At 43.1% G+C, this 20,341-nt stretch overlaps 1 protein-coding gene across 1 annotated transcript in view; it reads left to right on the top strand.

Moving 5' to 3' along the window:
* Window positions 1–18,464, top strand: part of lmo3 (LIM domain only 3) — a gene marked incomplete at its 3' end in the record, with an annotated part of 43,693 nt that extends 25,229 nt beyond the window's left edge. Inside the window, exons 3-4 of the mRNA XM_079184227.1 lie at window positions 6,879–7,004; window positions 18,359–18,464. Coding sequence (XP_079040353.1) covers window positions 6,879–7,004; window positions 18,359–18,464 — 232 coding nt within the window. The remainder of the gene's footprint in view (window positions 1–6,878; window positions 7,005–18,358) is intronic.
* Between the last annotated feature and the right edge of the window lie 1,877 nt (window positions 18,465–20,341).

Below are 20,341 nucleotides of genomic sequence, written 5' to 3'. Positions count from 1 at the left end.
CTTCAGGTTAAAAACGCTCAGGACTCCTAAAAAAACACAAGGATTCTTAGTTTCAGGGGATTATAAAATATTGAAAATATTATATAGTTTAATAATACAGTTTCAAATATCTATTCCATTACGGCCAATAAATCCTGGTAGTGGTCCTTAAAGATAATATCCAGGTGACCATATGAACATCAAAAGAGTTTTTGGTCCCTATAGTCCCGTCCCTTGTAACTCAGTGCGAGGCATTCCTTAAATGCACAGTCTGCCTAACTCATAGGCTGTTGTCCTATCAGTAAACTAGGCTCTTCTACAACATAGTTTAGGATTAGGTGACTTGGTTGCATTCAAATTCAGTTGAAGAGGTTACATGTTAGGTTTCATCCGTTTGAAAGAGAAGCTGGCTGCTGGAAATACTCACTAGAGTACCAAAACTTTGATTAACTTAATGAATCTAATTAATTAATGCTAAAATAGTATTAGTATGCAGAGACAAACTAACACATCGTGGCTAATTTGGTGACTGCTGTATAAAGAATAAGGTCTTTTTATTCTCATCTTCTTAAACCTTTCATAATGCTGCACCGGTTCTATTCTCTTTCAGTATTTTCCAAAACCTTCTTCCAGTTTTTTCTTGATTCAAAATGCATTCACAAAGTTCATTTCTAAAGGAAACTTTCCTTGATCAATCAATGCCACCATTTTGTCTCCATGCGGGACACAACACTGGTATTTTCGTTTGTACTAAAATGCTTCAGTTCAGTCGCCTGGACACATCATTTGCTGGACCGTCCCCTCCAGTTGAGATTAGCTAAATTAGCTGTGAAGAGCAGTGACTCATGGGACGTGTTTGGTGCAGATAATTGCAGGGCTGGTGTGCCACAGCCTGGCACCCAGCTTGGGATTGCAGGTGGGTTGGCGTGGGGAAGTGCCTATCAAACTGCACATCTGGCCCCTGCGGGGCTCCAGATCTTTCATTACACCCTCTTCAAAATGGACCCAAACACTGCACTGCCAAACAACTGTGCTGAAAGCCTGTTCCTGGTTACTTTGTTTGAAGCATGGTTTTTTTTAAAGAGTTGTTTCAGTGGATCTTTGGTACATTTTGCCCAGGAATAATGTGGTTAGTGTGAGTAGATTAAGGGTTAGAGATAAGCGAGAATCTCTTAAGGGTAGGCTTTGATTTTGATGATAGTAACTGAGGACAGGACTGCCACCAGTAGTTTATTTTTTCTTCCAACGGCTTCAGAGAAATGTGGAATGTGGAATGGCGAGTGTTTTTTGACCTTTTCGAGGAGTTTTCTATAGGAGCTAATTAGGTAGCACTCTGCAGCTGCTCTTCAGGCTGACAGTTCAGGGGAATGTTCCTCTGTATGGTCGGCAGTCTCTCAGAAAGCAGGCCATAATTCATCATTAGGATATCAGAGTCCAGGTGCAGATGAGAACTGATAGAGCCGGCAGCCAGGCAAGTCGGGGCACTCAAGGAGGAAAATCTTATCCCAGGGACAATTCCCAGGTCATGCCCGTGGTAATTGAAATCATTTTGCCCCCAGAGTTGTTTAATCACTGACAATCACACGTGCAAGGGGAGACAAAATGGAGAAACGCACAAGTCTGATTATATCTGCCACCCTTAACTGTCTCCCCTCCCCCCGTCTGCCACAGTTCACATCAGCCCCTCAGATTTCTGCAGCCCTACCTTTCTGTTTCTTTTCCCGCTCATGTCTAGATTTTCTTGAGGTGAAGCATTGATGGGAAAACCATGTCAACTATTACTTGCCCCTCTTGACAAAACACTAGCTTCTCACTGTGAGTAAATTGTGGGACACCAGAGTGGCTCCAGCCAGGGTGGATCATCAAATGGACAAAGCACATACCCATTAAACAGCCTATGTTGAGATGCAACGAATCATTTGTCTGTTATTAACCCTGAGCCTGTGATTATGCAGATTGCCATAGATTTTGCCTGGTTTCCTGGAAGTGAGATCCAGGGGTTGTTCTGCGCGTGGCAGGCGGACGAGGGAACGGCCGTGCATTACTGAACTTGCCACATTCATCATGTTGACTGATGGCACAGGGAGTCGGTCCCCGGGTCCCGGTGGTTAATGTAGTGGGTAATTAACTGTCATTTGCCTAGTAATAGGCCGATGATCAATGGTTTGAGAGGAAACAAATTCTAATCCGGCAGCTGATGAATGCATGCCGAGGCTGGAGCAATTGAAGTGGTGGGAGGGATGGGAGAGGTTGGGGAGGGGGAGTGGGGGGGGGGCAAAGGCGCCTCTGGAATTTCAAACAACGACTGGAGAGGCTCATGCTATCAGTGCCCCCCTCTCTCCCTGCTCTAAAACATGGATTAACCACCCCCAAAAATTGCTCTTGGTGGCATAAGAATACCCAGTCAGGTGAATGATGGAGGAGCTGATTGATCATCTTGACAAAAGTTTGTTCAGTAAGCATCCTTCTACAACTACTGTAGTTTTAAAGGGTTGGTTCACCCAAATCATACAAAACATATTTTTTTTCTTTTGTCTAGTTTCGGTTTTGTTTGTTCCGGTCTGTCTCTTAAGATTTCTCTCTGTCTCAGTCGATGGGAGGTGAATACAATTTTTTTACGCTTTGCTCAGTTGAAAAACTTGGTGTATCGATAAATGTGACAAAGTGGACACAGATACATTGGGTCCGATTGAAACAGCGTCCTGATCGCTCCACGCGGATCTAATGTAACGTTTCCGACATTAATATATGAAACAAACAGAAATGTCATAATTCCACCGACTTCTCCAAATCATTGTCCTCCATTGGGTTCTCTATATTGTTTTTCAGCGTTTGAGGTCGATTGGCGCTCTTTTAATTTCGTCATCTGGTTGTGTCCCCTCTTCCACAATAGTATAATGACTTTCTGACTCGAGAATTGGAACCACCTGCTGCTTAATTGCAAAGCGGTAGCAGATGGAAACAGGTGTTCTTTTTGCAGATTCTTTTGCAGATTTCCTAAAAATTCTATTAAACATTGCCATAGAAACCTGACTATTGTCGCTCCCCACGGATTAATCCACAACACAGTCATTGGGACTATTTCTTCGGTACTCAACAGTTCCCATGAAGACATCAGACATGCTTGCTTTCGTACAGTATCTGTGCCTCCATGTATGTATTCCAGCATTATGCATTTTACTTCCTACACCCCAGTAATTGGGCGGTCATTGTATTTGGGATTTAGCTCGACAAAGCTCAGAAAAAGCTTTGGCATGACACCACTCCCGCATTCTCCACAATGGGCGGGGGTCTGCACGCTCAGATTGGGTTTTGGGGTCCACTGGGCTAAAGCCTTGTGGAATAATTTAATTGGTGTCTGTTTTTCTCTCATCAAATAGGTACCACTGAGCCGTACCAGGCTGTAATGCACAGTGAATGCCTTTTGACTGAAGCAAGGTATTGGGCATCGACTGCCTCGATTCTCTTTCAAATTCGGATTTGAGCAAAGCATGAATTTTAATTTCATGTTGTATCCTCAACCTCTTTAAATATACATGCTGTCTTGTCAGCCATGAATATGAAGTGTATGTCAAGCCTGCTACATACGTTATTCTGTTTTCTTTCTTTTTGTTTTAAGCAGACCCACAGTTAGAAGCCCTCTAGATATGGCAGACAGCTCTGCTGTTGTAAGCCTGACAGAGATGCATTAGAAATGTATATATTTATTACCAACTATAATATTATAATCCAGCGCTGAAGGCACTGAGTCCCAGGCATAAGGCCTCTAAACCGTCATCCTCTGATTGTGTTGGAGCCTGGGCCTTTGAATTCATTGCAACCAAACCACGCTTAATTTGCCTCCTCCCTTGAGAGCCATTAGCGTCTGTGGCATCAAACTGGCGGAGCAGCAAAAGACGAGTGGCAGGTACGCTCCATCCATCTTCCCTCCCCAAAGGGTGAGTCGGGGCTTCCAGCGCGCTGCCGGTTTGAGGAGTGTTTGCCACACAAGAGCCCAGCGAGCCGGCTGGCTACATGCTGGCGCTGCCACAGATACAGTTTGGGCAAATCTCTGAAGAGCCTTATCAGCCTCTCCACTTCTTTGGCTCAGCTTGTCGAAGACACTAAAAAAGATTGAAGATTTGAGTGTATGTAATGAATGTATGTATTGTTCCCATAAGGCGGTGTTTAATCATTTACAGCAGTGGTGGAAGTAGCACAGGAAGGTACGGGATGAATTATACAGCAAAAAAAGTGGATGAGAAGCAGCCAGAAGTTTGGATGTTCGGTTTGGAAACCCTGAGGGTCTTTGGATTTTTTTTTATTTTAAAATTTGTATTTGATTTGATGTTATTGAAAGGGTCTTTTATATGGATTCCATTTCCTTAGTAAGTAAAATCGCTGCATGTATATGAAAAATATTCTCAGGAATAGAATTTCATTTTCAGTCCAATAACCTCAGCTTGGATGTTGGTTTCCACTCTTGCCTAATACAACTACCTGTAAGAAATGAATTTGAACTGGTGTGCTTACTTCATTAACTTTAGATTGCCCTGATCAAAAACTAAACTACAGTCGAGTTTTTTGCACATTGTGTTTCTTGCTAATTCATCCATCCATCCATCCATCCATGTAACTGAGTATGAATGATTAGTTTAGAGTCCTGATGGGCAGGTGGCACCTTGCATGATAGTCCTCATCAGTGTATGAATGGGTGAATGATGACATGTAGTGTTACAGCGCTTTGAGTGGTCGGGCTAGAAAAGCAGTTCACAGTACACAGTACAGTCCTCTTACCATTTATCTATCGATCGTCTGTCTGTCTGTCTCTGTCCGTCCATCCTCTCTCAGAATCACACACAAACGCTGGTTGTTCACAGATAAAAAGATCTTCACCCAGAATTTCTCAGAGCAAAGTAGTGTGACAGTCTTTTCAGCCGCGCAGGCCACCTTAAATTTGAAAAAAAAGAGTGAGGACAGACACGGCGAACAGTGAAACAGAGGACTGTTTTGATTCAAGCTGGCAGGCAAAAAGCTTAAAACATCACTTTTTTACACGAATACCTTCCATCATTTATAATACAGAGCCTTGAGTGCATGCTATCTGAAAATGACTCAGATTACTGGAAGACAAGGACACTCGCCCCTGCATGGTGAGAGGCGGCTGCATTGTGACTCTTTGAGTTGTAAGATGCCTTACAAAGTGCTGCTGTTCTGCTCAAACATGCTCATTATCTCGCACAAATCTATCATTTCTTCCTCTTTTTTAAAGTTTTTTTTTAGATCAATTACTCGACTTTGTAAGGAGAAAAACAAATGAAATATCTATTTCATGTGAAGGCCTTCCGGCAATGCACATTTGTGCAGAAAAGAGAAAGAACAAGAGATACCACAAATGTATCTAAATTTAGATTGCTCAAAGGAAAAGGCATAATTCTTTTAATTAAGTCAGTACTAATCCATCGAATTGTCCCTCTTTGTTTTCTCCCACCTACCATGTTGCAAGAGATATCCTTCATTGTCTCAAGGTGTGTTGACAGTGGCTCTTAATTCTGTAGATATTCATGAGGGCACAATCTATCTGCTTCCTTTGCCTCGGGGAAACATACTTTCTGAAGGTTAATAAACAACCCTGAATATCCCGAGCCCTGAGATCATTTATCAGATTGCGATCTCTTACAGACTCTGAGAGTGGCATGCCGTTTTATCATTTTAACAACGACGGCTAAAAGTGCCTGAAGAAGTCTGCCTAATAGGTTATTTTGTTATATGATTTCGTTATCAGATTTTTTTTTCCTTGCTAGTCTGGTCTAGGTCGCTGTGAAGTAACAGCCCTGAATCCGTAATGAATACTCACATTAATGTCCCCGGAGCAGGAGGAGAGATAATAGGGTCCTCCCTGGGCAGTAGTGCTAGCCATGGCCCATCTATTTCTACAGCACAAGCTGTTGCCCTGCTATTCTTTACTGCGCTACTGTTGCCCGGCTCTGTACAACCTATTTTGGTGCCTGATTCAGAGACCCTATCTGTCTCACTAGCTCATGTTAGTGTGTTTACTGCAATCTCTTTGACAGCTGTCACTCTGGTTCTCAGAGGCACCGAGAAGCAGCACAAGCAGTCGGTCTCTTGTAATTCTGTTCTAATGTGTGGGACACAGTGGTGGGTGGAGTCAAGTGCACAAATTCTGGACTTGTTTCGTCCATTGGGACAGTGGAGTTAAACTGTTGTGTTCCCAAAACATTTATCTCATGTCTTGATCATTACCTACGCCAAAGAGTTAATTTGAAACTTTAAAACTACCCTATTTTCATGTAACTTGGTGGAAGGGCTTAGCATGGACCATAGAAGAACCCATTACATTTTTCCGATCCACATTACTTTTCACTTTCTTTATCATTGCGAGATAGGGCATGTGGCCTTGGTGGAGGTCTGCTCTCTCCCAGTGCCCTTCTACTTTTTATTGTTTTTATTTAAAACTAATGGACTGACAAATCCCCTGACAACTTTTCATCAGAACACGTATGACAGCAGTGAGCTTTTATATTAAATGTTATATCATGCCATCAACAGTCAGTGGGAAACCTGTACACTCTGGAAAAGATCCAATAGACCCACACCTAAATAACAAGTCAGACCTCCGCCAAGGCTGTTCGATAAGTAAAACATAATGTGTGTATCTACCCCATGATTTGGGTTTTTCCTTGGCCCATGCTGCAGTCTTCAACCAAGTTTCATGAAAATATGGCCAGTAGTTTCTCCATGGTCCTGCTGACAAACAGGCAAACAAACTGGACAGGAAACCCCTTGGCGAATATTAAAATAAAAATGAATGAAGTCACCTCCCAGACTTCCTCTTGTGTACTGAGATTTTGGGGGAATGACTAACATCGTGTGTCTTCTTTGTGTTTTTGTTATCTCAGGTTGTTTGGCGTTACAGGGAACTGCGCAGCCTGCAGCAAGCTAATTCCAGCCTTCGAGATGGTCATGAGGGCCAAAGAGAACGTCTACCACCTGGACTGCTTCGCGTGCCAGCTCTGCAATCAGAGGTGAGTGATTGGACCGCTCTCCTGCTCCTCTCTTGTACCTGCGTCGAGGCAGATGGCCGGTCAGGGAAGCGAGACTGCAGCATGGTGAATCTCAAGTGCTGCTGAAAGTTGAAACAAAGATCCCACATTGTAGATTCATCACTCTAACCAGTGGCCAAGAAGACAAACCGGGGCCTCGGGGACACCTGCTGGACCTGGCGCAGTGATTCCAATCCTAGACTACTGCTGTATGCTGTCCACCTAGAGCGATAAGTGCAGTTACATGTCCATACATATGCTCCCCATCAGTCTTCATGACCCAGTCTTCTTCTGCATTCTGTAGACAGGATGTGGTCAGAGATTTTAGGACATACAGCAGCAGAGGAGAGGGAGCTGGCTGGAAGCATTGAACTCGGTGATAGAAAAAGCCTTGTTTAATAAAAGCTAGTGTCACCCTTACTGAACCTCTCTGGTACCCGTACAATGGGTTTATTATGTACATTGTTTCAATTTATTACAATCCAATACAACAGCCCTAAAATATGTCCCCTCTCCGTAAAGCCTACAATATTCAGTATCTGAGTTCATAGTTATTGGTTGTGGATTGATTTGTAATAGTGCTTTTGTCCACCCTCCTTTACATACATGGATGGAGTATTAGAAACATTGAAACAGAAGTTTCACAGTGACACAAAAACATTGTCAGTGACAGTGTAGTGTTTGATGGACTGTTTGAAAAAACACGATTGCCAATTTGGACATTGGTCTCTGTAGCAGTATGCAGTGTCTCCTTCAAATGAACCAGTATGTATGACACTTTAAGACAACAGTGTTCATACTATTCTGAACGGCTGTAGTCTTTTCATGAATAATAGTTTAAATAGTTCAGATAGTCTCTCATTAAAATGGAAGGGTAGTAGGACGGGGAGGTTGGATAGGTCAAACAAACACAGGACTTTCACTCAGGAGAAGGCTGTTCTTGTCCCGTATAAAACCAAGTCAGCGTATACCGTAGTTGTTTTACATAACTTCCATACTTAAGTTACACTAGTTATAGAACAAACATTCTAATTTTACAAAACCAACATCCATATTTCAACCCAAACCATGATCTTTTTCTGAATCTGAGTAGTTTCATTGCTAGGTAAATCTAAGTAAACCTCTGTGGGAAGTCTGTATTTGAAAAGATGTATGCATGTAATGAGTGGAAACTAACTGGCTGTCCCTGACACGCCCAAAACCTCCTCTAGAGTAGTACCTAGATCATCATAGTTTGCAGTGTAGGGCCGCTGACCAAGCCGTTGGTATCTGACGAGTTGGAGGATGAGAAAACAAATGTGTTGCTAGTAGTTGTACACATGAACAGTGGAAGAACTGATTGTTTGAATAACTCACATTTAAATCCCTTAAATGCTGTCGGAAGGAGGTTTTCAGAAGCCATTACAAGATCCCACAAACTCTTTGTGGAAAAAAGTACTAAAGCCCTGCATGCCCTGGGCCCCAAAAAGTCTTCTCAACGAATGTTAAATTCCTTTGCATAGTTCTGGGAACCTTGCAGGAACATTGTCCAAACAGGAGCGCCTCAAAGAATACATGCTGCCATGTCTCTTTGATGGAACACTGTCTGAAAATCTTCTTGAAGCTAATGAACATACCAAAATGTTATCAAAGGTTTTTTGAAGGTTACACCATCAACAACACAAATAGAAAACCTCGGGAGAACGTCAGGAAGGTTACGTGTTGGCCGCCATCCTATGTTTCTCTCACCTCCGTTCCCAAACTTGCCTTTGTTGCAGACGGATAAATGGTAAATGGACTGACCACTCAAAGAACTTTAACACTACATGTCATCATTCACACACTGATGACAGGGGCTACCTTAACCCATGCAAGGTGCACCTGCCCATCACAACTATCTAACATTCACACACATTCACACACCGCAGGAACAACCCGCAGGAGCAATTTGGGGTTAAGTGTCTTGCCCAAGGACACATCGACATGGACTAGCAGAGCCGGGGATCGAACCGCCGATCCTCTGATTGAAGGACGATCCTGCTCTACCACTGAGCCACAGTCGCCCACAAGCACCCGAATGCAACCACACACACACACACACACACACACACACACACACACACACACACACACACACACACACACACACACACACACACACACACACACACACACACACACACACACACACACACACACACACACACACACACACACACACACACACACACACACACACACACACACACACACACACACACACACACACACACACACACACACACACACACGACCCAGACACATTGCGCATGCTAAAGGCAAAGGACCTTGTTACGCACAATTAGCACTCGGTTATTGTCTTGCCACTTCAGCCGGCTGCACCAGACAGCCTCTCCTAATGGAAGAAGTCAGCTAATCTTCATCAGCCAGACCCAGGCAGGCCAACTCTGCTCCCCCACATTAAAACCCATTAAAGCGCCAGCAAATCTTTCTTTTTACATTAGGCCAGTTGATGAACTGTTGAATAAAATCGACGTCAGTGTGTTTCACATGGTCCGCTGTGGCCTCGCAAGCACCGTTCAGATGCCCATCACAATTTCACCGGTGCCCGGCCAAGATTTATGGCGTGGCACCAGCTTTAATTGAAGCTGTTCCTCAGCTCTGACTTTTTGTTTTCCATTTTGTTTCTCTACAATGGGGGAGAAACACCTGTGCAGGAATATGAATTTAAAAGTGAGTTCACATCCTAGAGACAAGATATTTCAATGGGAGTGTAAACTTACAAAATAAAGCTCTGATGCAGAAATGTCTTTTTTTACCTTCTGTCTACAAATATGAGCCTACTAGCAGGCTGTTGTTCTGAGAGGAACTCTTTTGGAGTTTTATGCCACTGCAAGATTTAGTCTCGGAAGATTTGGAATTCAGAGCAGGTTTAAGGTGACAGTTCACCCCAAGATCCAAATGACATATCTTTCCTCTTACCTGTAGTGCTATTTATCAATCAAGATAGTTTGGTGTTAGGGTTGGAGTGTTTGAGATATCTGCCGTTTAGATTTCTGCCTTCTCTCCATTATAATGAAAGTAGATGGCCCTCTGCTTGTGGTGCTCCACGCACCAAAAAATCTATTTGAGAAAAATCAACAGAAACCATGACCATGTTACTCAAGATGATCCACAGACCTTGTTGTGAGCAGCTTCATGTCGGAACTATTTTCTTTCTATCTAATTACACCTACCAGCTCAACTTATCCTCGTACAACGGGTGGTATGATATCTTACAAAAGTTAAGCCCAAGTGTTCACTAAAAACTTGTCTGATGAATATTTATATTTTTGGGTGCTTTGAGCGCCAGAAGCTCAGTGCTGTCTACTTCCATCATATTGGCATACATCTCTACAACCGATATCTCAAACTTTCTCATCTCAGACCAAAACAATCTAAAATGATGAATAGCGTCTTGTTGATTTGGGGGGGAACTGTCTCTTTAATGCTATCAGCGATGAATGCAACATCACTAAATAAGTCTAGTCTGAGCGAGTTTCTCAACATTTATATCCAGATTAATAGAATGACCTTTTACAAATGTTCCCAGCCTCAGCCTGAGATCTATCAGGAGATCTCACTTAAGATTTCCTGAATAGTTTCTCAGCGTCTCGTTGCCTGGAAATGGGCTTCTGGTCTTTGTCTGGCATACCGATCTGCCGCCTTGTTCATCTACACCCGCTCTGTCCCCTCTCGTTTCCCAGCCTCAAACAAACATGAAAGCCCCCCTCCCCCCATCGACCCCCCCTTCCCCCGACAGGCCCTTCAATAAAGCAATCTAATCCATCTCACAAATGGCCCAGAGATTTCTCTGCGGAACATCATCAGAAAATGTGAAATCTGATAAACAGAGCAGGCGATCGCGAGGTCAGCAGGGGTCCCGCGGTGTAATTACCCGTCGCTCCTGCGGGTCAGTCTGTTTTGCTGTTTGAAGGTTGGATCGCTACAATTAAGTGTGAACATACAGCCACCCCCCACCGCACACAAACATACTCACTCATGCATCTATCCGTGCCGTCAGTTGCTTTGTGGGTACATCCACCCTACTCTATCCCACAGTGATTATTCTGATTTCATCACAGGCTCTCTGCAGGACTCTAATGGTCATTACTAAGCTATTTAGGGCCTTGTTTAAGTTTTAGGCCAGTTTATGCCAGACAGAAAGACCGGCCCGGTGGCTTAGAGTGGACAAGTCACGGCAATCATGACCCGCAACCGCTTTCTTCTTCTTTGTCATCATCGCCATCAAATTGGCAGCAATCTCATGCTTGCCACGAAAGAAGCATTGAGAGCTGAACCTGCTTCGGGAATAAGATAAATGGAAAAGCCTCACCAGTTATCTTACTTGTTTATCTGCCAGAGAGCAAAAGTCCACCACCAACCCCCACTCCTCTCTTCGGTCCGTGCACGACTTTGAAATGGTATCAAGCTGAGGGGAGTGAATAGCTCCTGTCCCTGGTCTATCAGTGGAAATATAGGATCCTACATTGGCTCTGATTGCTCATGTCTGCACCAAATGTGGCCTTACTCTGTTAAACTGGACATAAATCTACCGTCGTGACCTTCCCACCAGCCAGACCTGTTATTTTTCCTACCTGAGCTGGAGGAAGGGAGTGGTCTCTGAGCCAAAGGGACAGGGGGGCTAGTTCTGAAAGGAGAAGGGGCTGTTGGCGAGGGTGGGGGTGTTGGGAATAAGGACAGAGATATGAGACTCCATCCAGCAAGCAGTTAGCCACAGATCAGCCCTGGGGGACAGCTAATCGATGGGGCTGTCGTCCAGCCTCATCATCTAGCGAGTGCTGGCCCAATTTCCCCCTGATGAGCTGGAGGCCACAGTCTAGGGAGGCTGAAGGAAGGTTAGAGTAGAGGGGAGCGGAGGAGAGCAGGATGGGTGACAGTGCAGGGGAAGGTCACTGCTGATAAGGGAGGATGCTCCATACTGGAGCCCTGGAAGGAGAGACTGACACCAATTGGGTTCAGCACAGCTAAACTCAGCCACTGGTGCCTTGTATGTCACGAGTTAGGCTTGTTAGACAGGGGCCTAATAGCCAATAAGGGACACAGTTGTCACTTTGTGTATGATTGGTGTTGAGAACTGGGAGCCTGTGCAGCCAGCTTACTAGAGAACACAATTTCACTGCGTAATCCTCCAAAATTTCAAGTAAAAATGACACATTCTTTACAAATAAATGTCAGTTTATCTCTGCTCATGGAGATGATAGAACAGTGTTTCAACCAATAACCACTACAGATATTTTGAGCTTTCTGAAGACCCCAAATGTGTTACCATCAAAGTTCACATCCCTTAAGGTCTCGTCATAATGGGTTCACTAGTAATGTACACATTTTAGGGGCTGTCTGTTCCAAAGGCTGCAAACGGGGAATGCATTTGGAAGAACCTTTAGGATAGATGAAAATGTGAGGCAGCATTTGAAATACTGACATGAAAGTGGCACAGGAAAATATATTTATGCATCCTTGTAAAGCTGGTGGGGTTCGTCGATATATTTGTCGTCATCGATAACAAAATTACGTGGATTTACATAACATGCGATGGTGCCCGGTGAAAGCATCCATTCCCCAGAGAACAAGCTGCCGCTAAAAAAACCTCGCCCACGATCCTCAAAAGTAAGAAGTATTTTAGACTCAGCAATGTGGTGCTCAGAAACCTCTGCAACCTGAAAATGGCTTATCTGCTATGCAAAAGTGAAAATGCTCCCAGACCGCTTCGTCAAGACAGCAGCAAGTCAGTACTGAGTCCTGTTTACTTCTTATATGTAGTGATTATTAATTTCTATTAGTAGTCACTTAAACTTGATTCTCTTAATGTTTTTTTCACCTCCATGTTAAAAGAAATGTCTGCACCTCTGCTGCTATGGTAAGGTAGCGTTGTTATTCATCCATTTAATATTTTCTGTTTATTTTACGGCCATTCATGAGTGACAAAATGGTTTTAGTGTATAAATTGGATGCAAAAATACATTAGCCAGTGATTATCTTAACTGCATATTACTCCTTTTAGGTCAAGTACTGAAAAAAAAGTACTTATTCTCCAGTTCAGGGAAAGGGTTGCGATGACATACTGTGATTACATCTAGAAGTCACAACAATCCGTTCCACTATTTTTCTATTCAGACATCTGACAACTTGTTACATTTGTTTGAATTAAATATTTAAATATGAATCAGGAACGTTTTTGATATTTACGTCCTCGTTGTAGGGACTACTTGTTAGAGTCACTAATGAGGCAGTAAGTTAACACACATCATTCAAGGTAGTATTTGTACCATCCACCCCGGTCTCATGACAGCGTTGCATGTCTTTCATGGTCTTTATACTCTGGCAGGGCAGGGGCATATTGAACTGAATGGTGCAACACAGTTAATATGATGGCTTCCTCCATTTGTGGCCACATTGTTTGATTAACAATTGATTTTGTTGGGGGTACAGTAACCAGACATCTGTGAGCGCTGAGTCTCATAGACTGAGACGGAATGAGAAAAAAAACAACGTTTTCAAATATAACAGCAGTAGACATTTAGCACAGTAACTAGAGTTACAGACATTTATATACAGACAAAAACACGTCAGTCTCCTCCTGAAATGATACTCTCTACATTACACTCCCTCATCTTCAGTGTGTCCTTGTGCTGCCGTCTGATTGCCCACCAGCAATCTGCCAAAGAAGATTTACAACATGCCGTTACAATTAAGAATCAGTGTCACAGGGCCAAGTGTTTCTGAACCTGTATGCATCCTAACAGTAATTAGATTTGGTGCAGTTGAGACTATTTTCTCTCTTTGACAATCTCCCTGTTTCTTCATTTGAGTGGAAAGTGAATACTCTAGTTAACACGGGCCTCCGAGGCAAATCGCTGGCATCGCAATACATCTTTTAAGTGTGTGCCTGTGGAAGCCATTCTTTCTCTTCCTCCTACAACAAGAGGTCTCTAAAGACTCATTAGTCACAGTCACCTCCAAGTAGAGGAAGGAGGGAAGTGAAGGCAGTACAGGGAGAGGGGAAGAGAAGCTGACTGACTGTAAAGATAGAAACCATGATATGATTGCCCAACTGTGTAGATACCAACAGATGTGGTGTTAAGGGGGACCTTTAATGAAGGTTGAGCTATAGCTCCGATGAGCTGCTCACACAGTTACACATGTTATAAGCACATATGGGTGACAAAATAAGGGAAAAACCTGAACCTGAGTAAATGCTAGATAATGAAAGCAGATGCTTCCACACAGGGTTCAGGGGCTCACTGAATGAGTTTGAAATTGCATTAAACCATATGCTATGGTCTTTACCGTAGGCAGATCTCAACCCTAATTGAACACCAATTTCAGATGTTGGCGCAGCATGGCAAGCGCTTCAAATGAATTAGTTCCGACAAAAATGTGTAAACAGGTCTAGAGGGCAAAACTGTTCATACATATTTCTAATGAACACAATGTAAACAGTGAGTCCAGACCTACAGGGCTGAGACATGTTACAGTTGTTGATAACAATGCACACGTTTAACCTGTTAATCCCGAGCGGGGGTGTCGCTAGAGTGTTTTGCGAAGAAGAGCGTCATATAAATCACTTTTCCGAAACGAATATAATGAGTTTTACCCACATGCTATATACCTACTTAACGACGAGATTCTGAGAAAAAATACAAAAAGTCATTTTACTCACTCAAAACACAACTATACACAAAGTAATATATAAACTACCAAGTTCTAGCACAATACCTACGCTCACCGAAGGCAGATATCATCACAAAAAAAGAGACCGTCATGGCCGAACGATAGCTTAACAAGCATGAGAATTCCACCCTGAATCCGCAGATATCTTCCATATTTCTCTCCTTCAAACGTTACACCGTGGAACACACACAAGATCAACCAACCGCAGAGCAAACAATTTGAAACGCATCGTACCTTGAGCTGGTTTTCTGGGTGAAAAACTCTGTACATCCACTTAAATCCTTTCGCTACATTATGTGCCGGTCCCTCTCTTTCTTTTGAGAGTAAAATAGAGATAATCGAGGCATTTATGCATAGGTAGTCCTCCTTTTACTTTTCAGCGAATGATTTCGACGCTGTTGCGCAACTCTTTTGGAGTTTTAGTGGCTAAAAAGTCTGTCAATCACCTGACTGACCGGCCCACTGCATTCTACACTCATTTCCGCATTCTAAGACGTATCACATGTGCAAATCGACCAATCATAGGCTTCGAAAACTGCCCATACACACACAGGGAGCGACGGAAAAAAATCACATAAAACACATAAATCAGGCCCCTGAGAGATAAAAAATGGTTCAAAATGATGCCAAACTGCTATAATAGATAGATTGAACCCTGTTAGTGATAAAACAATTGAAATATATAGTTATATGGTATATAAAATTAGAATAGAACAGCTGGAAACCTGGTCCCAAAATTCGGAAAATTCAGAATTTTGGCTTGACCTGGCATGAACTCTCTGTACTGTCCTGTGTAAAAAGGACTGCTGACATGTGCTATGATTGTGGAGAGTTCCAGGCTTACTGCTGCATTATTTCAAAGACAAAAGTGCTTTTTTTTCCAGGCGAACCTGAACATTTTCAATTTGAGCTGTGTGTTATATTCATTCAGCATTTACCAGTAACACATACACTGATATGTACACATATTAACAAACGATCACAAGTGTTAGTGTTATTATTCCATTGAAATTATTCAAATAGACCTTGTAGTTATAGAGAAAAGCTCTTTTCAGTATAGGTATGACATTTTCGAGCAGAGGCCTCAAAATAGGCTTAGAGGTTAAAAGGTTAAAAGGTTAAAAGGTTAAGCCCCTTTCCCACTGGAAAGGGGAAACATGACGATGGAAACATGATGATGGAAACATGACACCATGGTGGACACGCTAATTCCCGCCGCTTTATGAATATATAATAAAAAAATCAACGGAGATTTGGACAATTGTTGGAATTTATAATTAATGTACAAAACTAACATAGAAAATATACAATTAATATGCTCTTTTCAAAGCCACAAGACTCCATTGGCAGTGCTTTTGACGCGCTGATCATTGAAACACACTTCAAACTCAACAGGAACAAATGAAAACTCATCAAAACACACTTGGTTAGTCTTTCCACTGTTTCAACAATCACCAACTCTGGTAGGGCAGAAATAAACCCATAATTCAGAGAGTTAGATGTGAATACAAACAGACATTATACGTTCTCTTCAAAGCCAACAGACTACATTGACAGATAACAATCCTACCACTGTTTCATAAGCAGATGGAGTTCGTATTGTGTTTTTTGCCCACTTCCATGATATTCTCTCATACACAATAGTTACGGACATTTAAATTCATTAAAACACAATAGAATATAACATATAAAACAAAAACATTTTTTACTGAAAGTCCAGTCGTACCATACCAATATGTCAGCATAGAGATCTGTATAAAAGATGCAATTGTTTTTAAGAAAGTGGAAATACTAGGGCAACACAAGGTCCTTTATTAGACACGGCTGTGTGTAATATCCTCATCATAATTGGTGCACAGATGTCACATATGCTGTTGACATTTCACCGAGCAGAAACAATTTGGCCGTGTGAAATAAGTGGAGGGCTGGGATAAGAGCTGCGAGAAAGGGGGAGAAGGAAGGGGATGACAGAGAGGGAGAGAGAGTGACACTGCGAGTGGAGAGAGAGGGTGTAATAAAAAAATAAAGGGAGATCAAGTTAAAGTGGGAGTGGGATGGGCCTCAGAAAAGACAGACACTAATAGATTCTGAGGAGGTCATTTTAACAGGACGTTTGTCAAACAGACCACATGAATGGATATTAGTGTTTAGTTAGGTAATAAAGGAGTGCAAGCATCCCGGCATTAACCACAATACTGTACATGTGTAAGAGAAGAATTGTATTTCAGAATAAACGTTCCTCTCTGCTGATAAAGTTAGCTAATCTTAAATAAGGGATGCCCCTCCAAACCAGGTTCTAAACGGGAACTGCTTCTAAATTTGTCAAACTAAAGCACCGATCCATCCTCGTCCCCTGCAGGTAACGTTAGCGATAACTACTGAGTCAGCTAATAAGAATGAGCTAATAATGAACGCTAACCACTTAGCTAATTGTTAAGGTGAGAATGTATTTTAAAGATTTTGGAACTTTGTTTGCATACAAGAATAATAAAGCAGTGACGAATCGAACCGATAAGTAGTATCAATAAGGAATCAAACTGACTCATTTCAAGTGCATGTCTCTTATGAATGTGGCCACAGCTTTCAAAGTACTTCCTGACATTTAGTATGTTTCAAGGAGTTTTGTGTACAAAGCTTCTGAGAAGGAGTCAACAAGGCCCTTGATTCATTTCCTATAGTGCTGTGGAATCAGCTTGTGTGGGTGACAGTCCCACTGTAGCGTCATGTCATATGTCGCTGAAATACTAAATTCAAGGAGCTGCGTCAGTGTGTGCAACTTCACATGATTCATGTCAGCTCTTTCTCAGAGCATTTGGAATTCATTTCCAGAAACACGCCATTCACTCACACTTTTTGGTACTTTGTGCCAACACCTACAGTGTATTTGAATCCTGCTAATTGGTCCCGAATGGATGCAACAAATCATGCTCTCGATCTGCCCTGCAGCCCTGAATAAATGCTGCTCATCAGGTACCTCCATCTCTGTGTGTGCAGCTCCCAGCCCTGAACTCGGCAGTCTCAACATCCAAGGAAGTCAAACGGGGGCGAGGCTCGCTGTCCCCCCCCAACCCCCAGCTCCACCACCCCCCGGTAAACACTGGCACCGCTGCTTGCCGACCTTGTCTAACCTGCACAGTGAGGGAGATAAGCAGCCCTCAGGACAATACAGGGAGAGTTACTGCTCTTACGCGTTCAACATAATCTCCACTTGGCACTGCGCTGAAAGGTCAAGCGTAACTGTACACAACCCCCCCACCCCCCGGCTGGAGCAGGACCGGCGGCTGCTGAGGTCGGTAGGGGTTTCTGTAACAGCTGCAGGTGGAAAGGAACCCCGGCTTGGAACAGAGTTAATCCCCCCCCCCCCCCATCCCTGCATTTCGCCCCCTTGTAATTGAGTTGACTGTTTCCTGGAGGAGAACCTTGCCTGCATACGGCTGTAGCTGAAGGGGGGGTGTTGGCACCGAGGTTATGCTCGCTTAAGTAGAGATTTTGCACAATAGTCAGGAAGCTAGCAGCTGGCTATGCCTGCTAGCCTACAGCTCCGTGCTAATGATGAGATTCTTGCCTTGATGCTTATGTAAATTGTAACCCCCCCCCCCTCTTTGTCTCTTTGTGTTGTGCAGGTTTTGTGTGGGAGACAAGTTTTTCCTGAAGAACAACATGATCCTGTGCCAGACTGACTATGAGGAGGGGCTGATGAAGGAGGGCTACGCTCCCCAGGTCCGCTGACCCTCACAGGCCAACATCAAGGAAGAGGAGGAGGAGGAGGAGGAGGAGGAGGAGGAGGATGCGGGGAAGGAGGAGGAGGAGTGGGAGCAAGAGAGAGACCTGAAGGAGAGCTTGCAATCACACAACAAAAAGCACTATCGCCTCCTGTCCAGATCCTGTCCCCCACATGTACATAACTAAGCAAGCTTCCCCGGGAGGGGAGGGGACACACTCTGCTGTACAGAATAGCCATAGAGACATGTGGCAGGAAAGGCCCGGGGATCCTACAACAAACTACAAGTGTGAAAATAAAATAGTTTGACCATTTCTTTGTTTATGACGGATCCTGCCTCTTACCTTCTGACCAACAGACACCGGCCTCAGAGCAATTTCTAACCAACGGCTGATCCCGGCTGTTGGAAAGCAAAAACAAGATATATATTAACGTACCCAAAAGCAGTTTTGTGTCTTCTTATCTGAAAAGGACGGACAACTTCTACTTGAATCTAAAATACACTGAGGTATTGTCAATGTAATTTCGAGGTAACAACCTTTTTACTGTATGATATCAGATTTAAAACACAGTGAATGTAAACAAAAGAGTGGCAAAACTAATGCTGATGACTAATTTGTTGCTGTGTGTGTGTGTGTGTGTGTGTGTGTGTGTGTGTGTGTGTGTGTGTGTGTGTGTGTGTGTGTGTGTGTGCGCGCATGTGTGTGTGTGTGTGCGTGTTGAGGACTTCTCCGTCTTGCAAGGCTCGGTCTGGTCTATTATGTCTTTACAGAACCTTAAGATTCCAAAATTGATCACAAATATCAAATAGTATCGCCATGCTTCCAAATCACACAGCTGTGTTGGCTCCCGGGCAAAAAAAACAGTTTGTGACAAAATCAGTGTGTTTCTCTGGATGGATGGAATCTCTCACAGTCACTACATACATATATTTGAGACCATCATGTCACTAGAAGACAATTGATCCTTGAAGACTAGTGTCACATGATAAAAACTAGGCAGCTTTTGAGGACATTAAAGGGGGTATATCGTGCTAATTTTCAGGTTCATACTTTTATTCTGAGTTACTACTAAAACATGTTTACATGTGTTAATGTTCAAAAAACACATTCTTTTTCTCATAATGTTTATCTGAATATACCGGTCTTCACCCTCTATCTGAAATGCTCCGTTTGTAGTGCCTGTCTCTTTAAGGCCCCCTCCCCAGAAAAATCCAGTCTGCTCTGATTGGCTTGCAAGAAAATAATTCCGATTAGAAGACGACCCGCGTCACCGCCCCAGGCAAATGTATGTGTACAAGCACAGAAAAGGGAGTTTTTTGATTGGGCCCCAAAAAATCCTCACAACTTTCACCTCTTCTGAGCTTTATGTCATCTCGCCTGCTCAGCAACAAACGGCAATCAAGGTTAGCAACTACTTGGAGCATTTAGCAGCTAAAGAGCCACGTATTGTTCACAGCAATTGGTGGAGACCAAAACAGAGCTAAAACATTGGACTTCTATTCATCAGGTGTAAACAAAGATCGCTCCATCGCTCTGTGTCTGCTGGATGTGTAAAGGGGAAACAAACACGTTGCAACAAAAGGATTACAGTTTTTTCAGATCTTTTCAGCTCTACTGCCCCCAAGTGGTCAAAATACACAATTAATGCGGCTTTAAACGTTATGGACCAGACCTAATGCCTGTGGACAAACACGTGGTTTTGCGAGACTGTCATGGGGTGACAAGAGTTACTGTTCCATTCCTGAAATGCATTCCGTCAGAGCTACTTTCAGCAGTATTTGGGCAGCCCGGGCTACCTTCTGAGAGAGGACTGTGTATTTTTAGCTGGAGACAGTCTTTCTATTCATGAAAACCTTTTCTTTCACACTGGTCAAACGGAAATG

The sequence above is a fragment of the Pholis gunnellus genome (assembly GCF_910591455.1).
Source record: "Pholis gunnellus genome assembly, chromosome: 22".
Lineage (NCBI taxonomy): Eukaryota > Metazoa > Chordata > Actinopteri > Perciformes > Pholidae > Pholis > Pholis gunnellus.
Note: the sequence above shows the minus strand (reverse complement) of the source record. Positions and strands in the feature narration are given on the sequence as shown.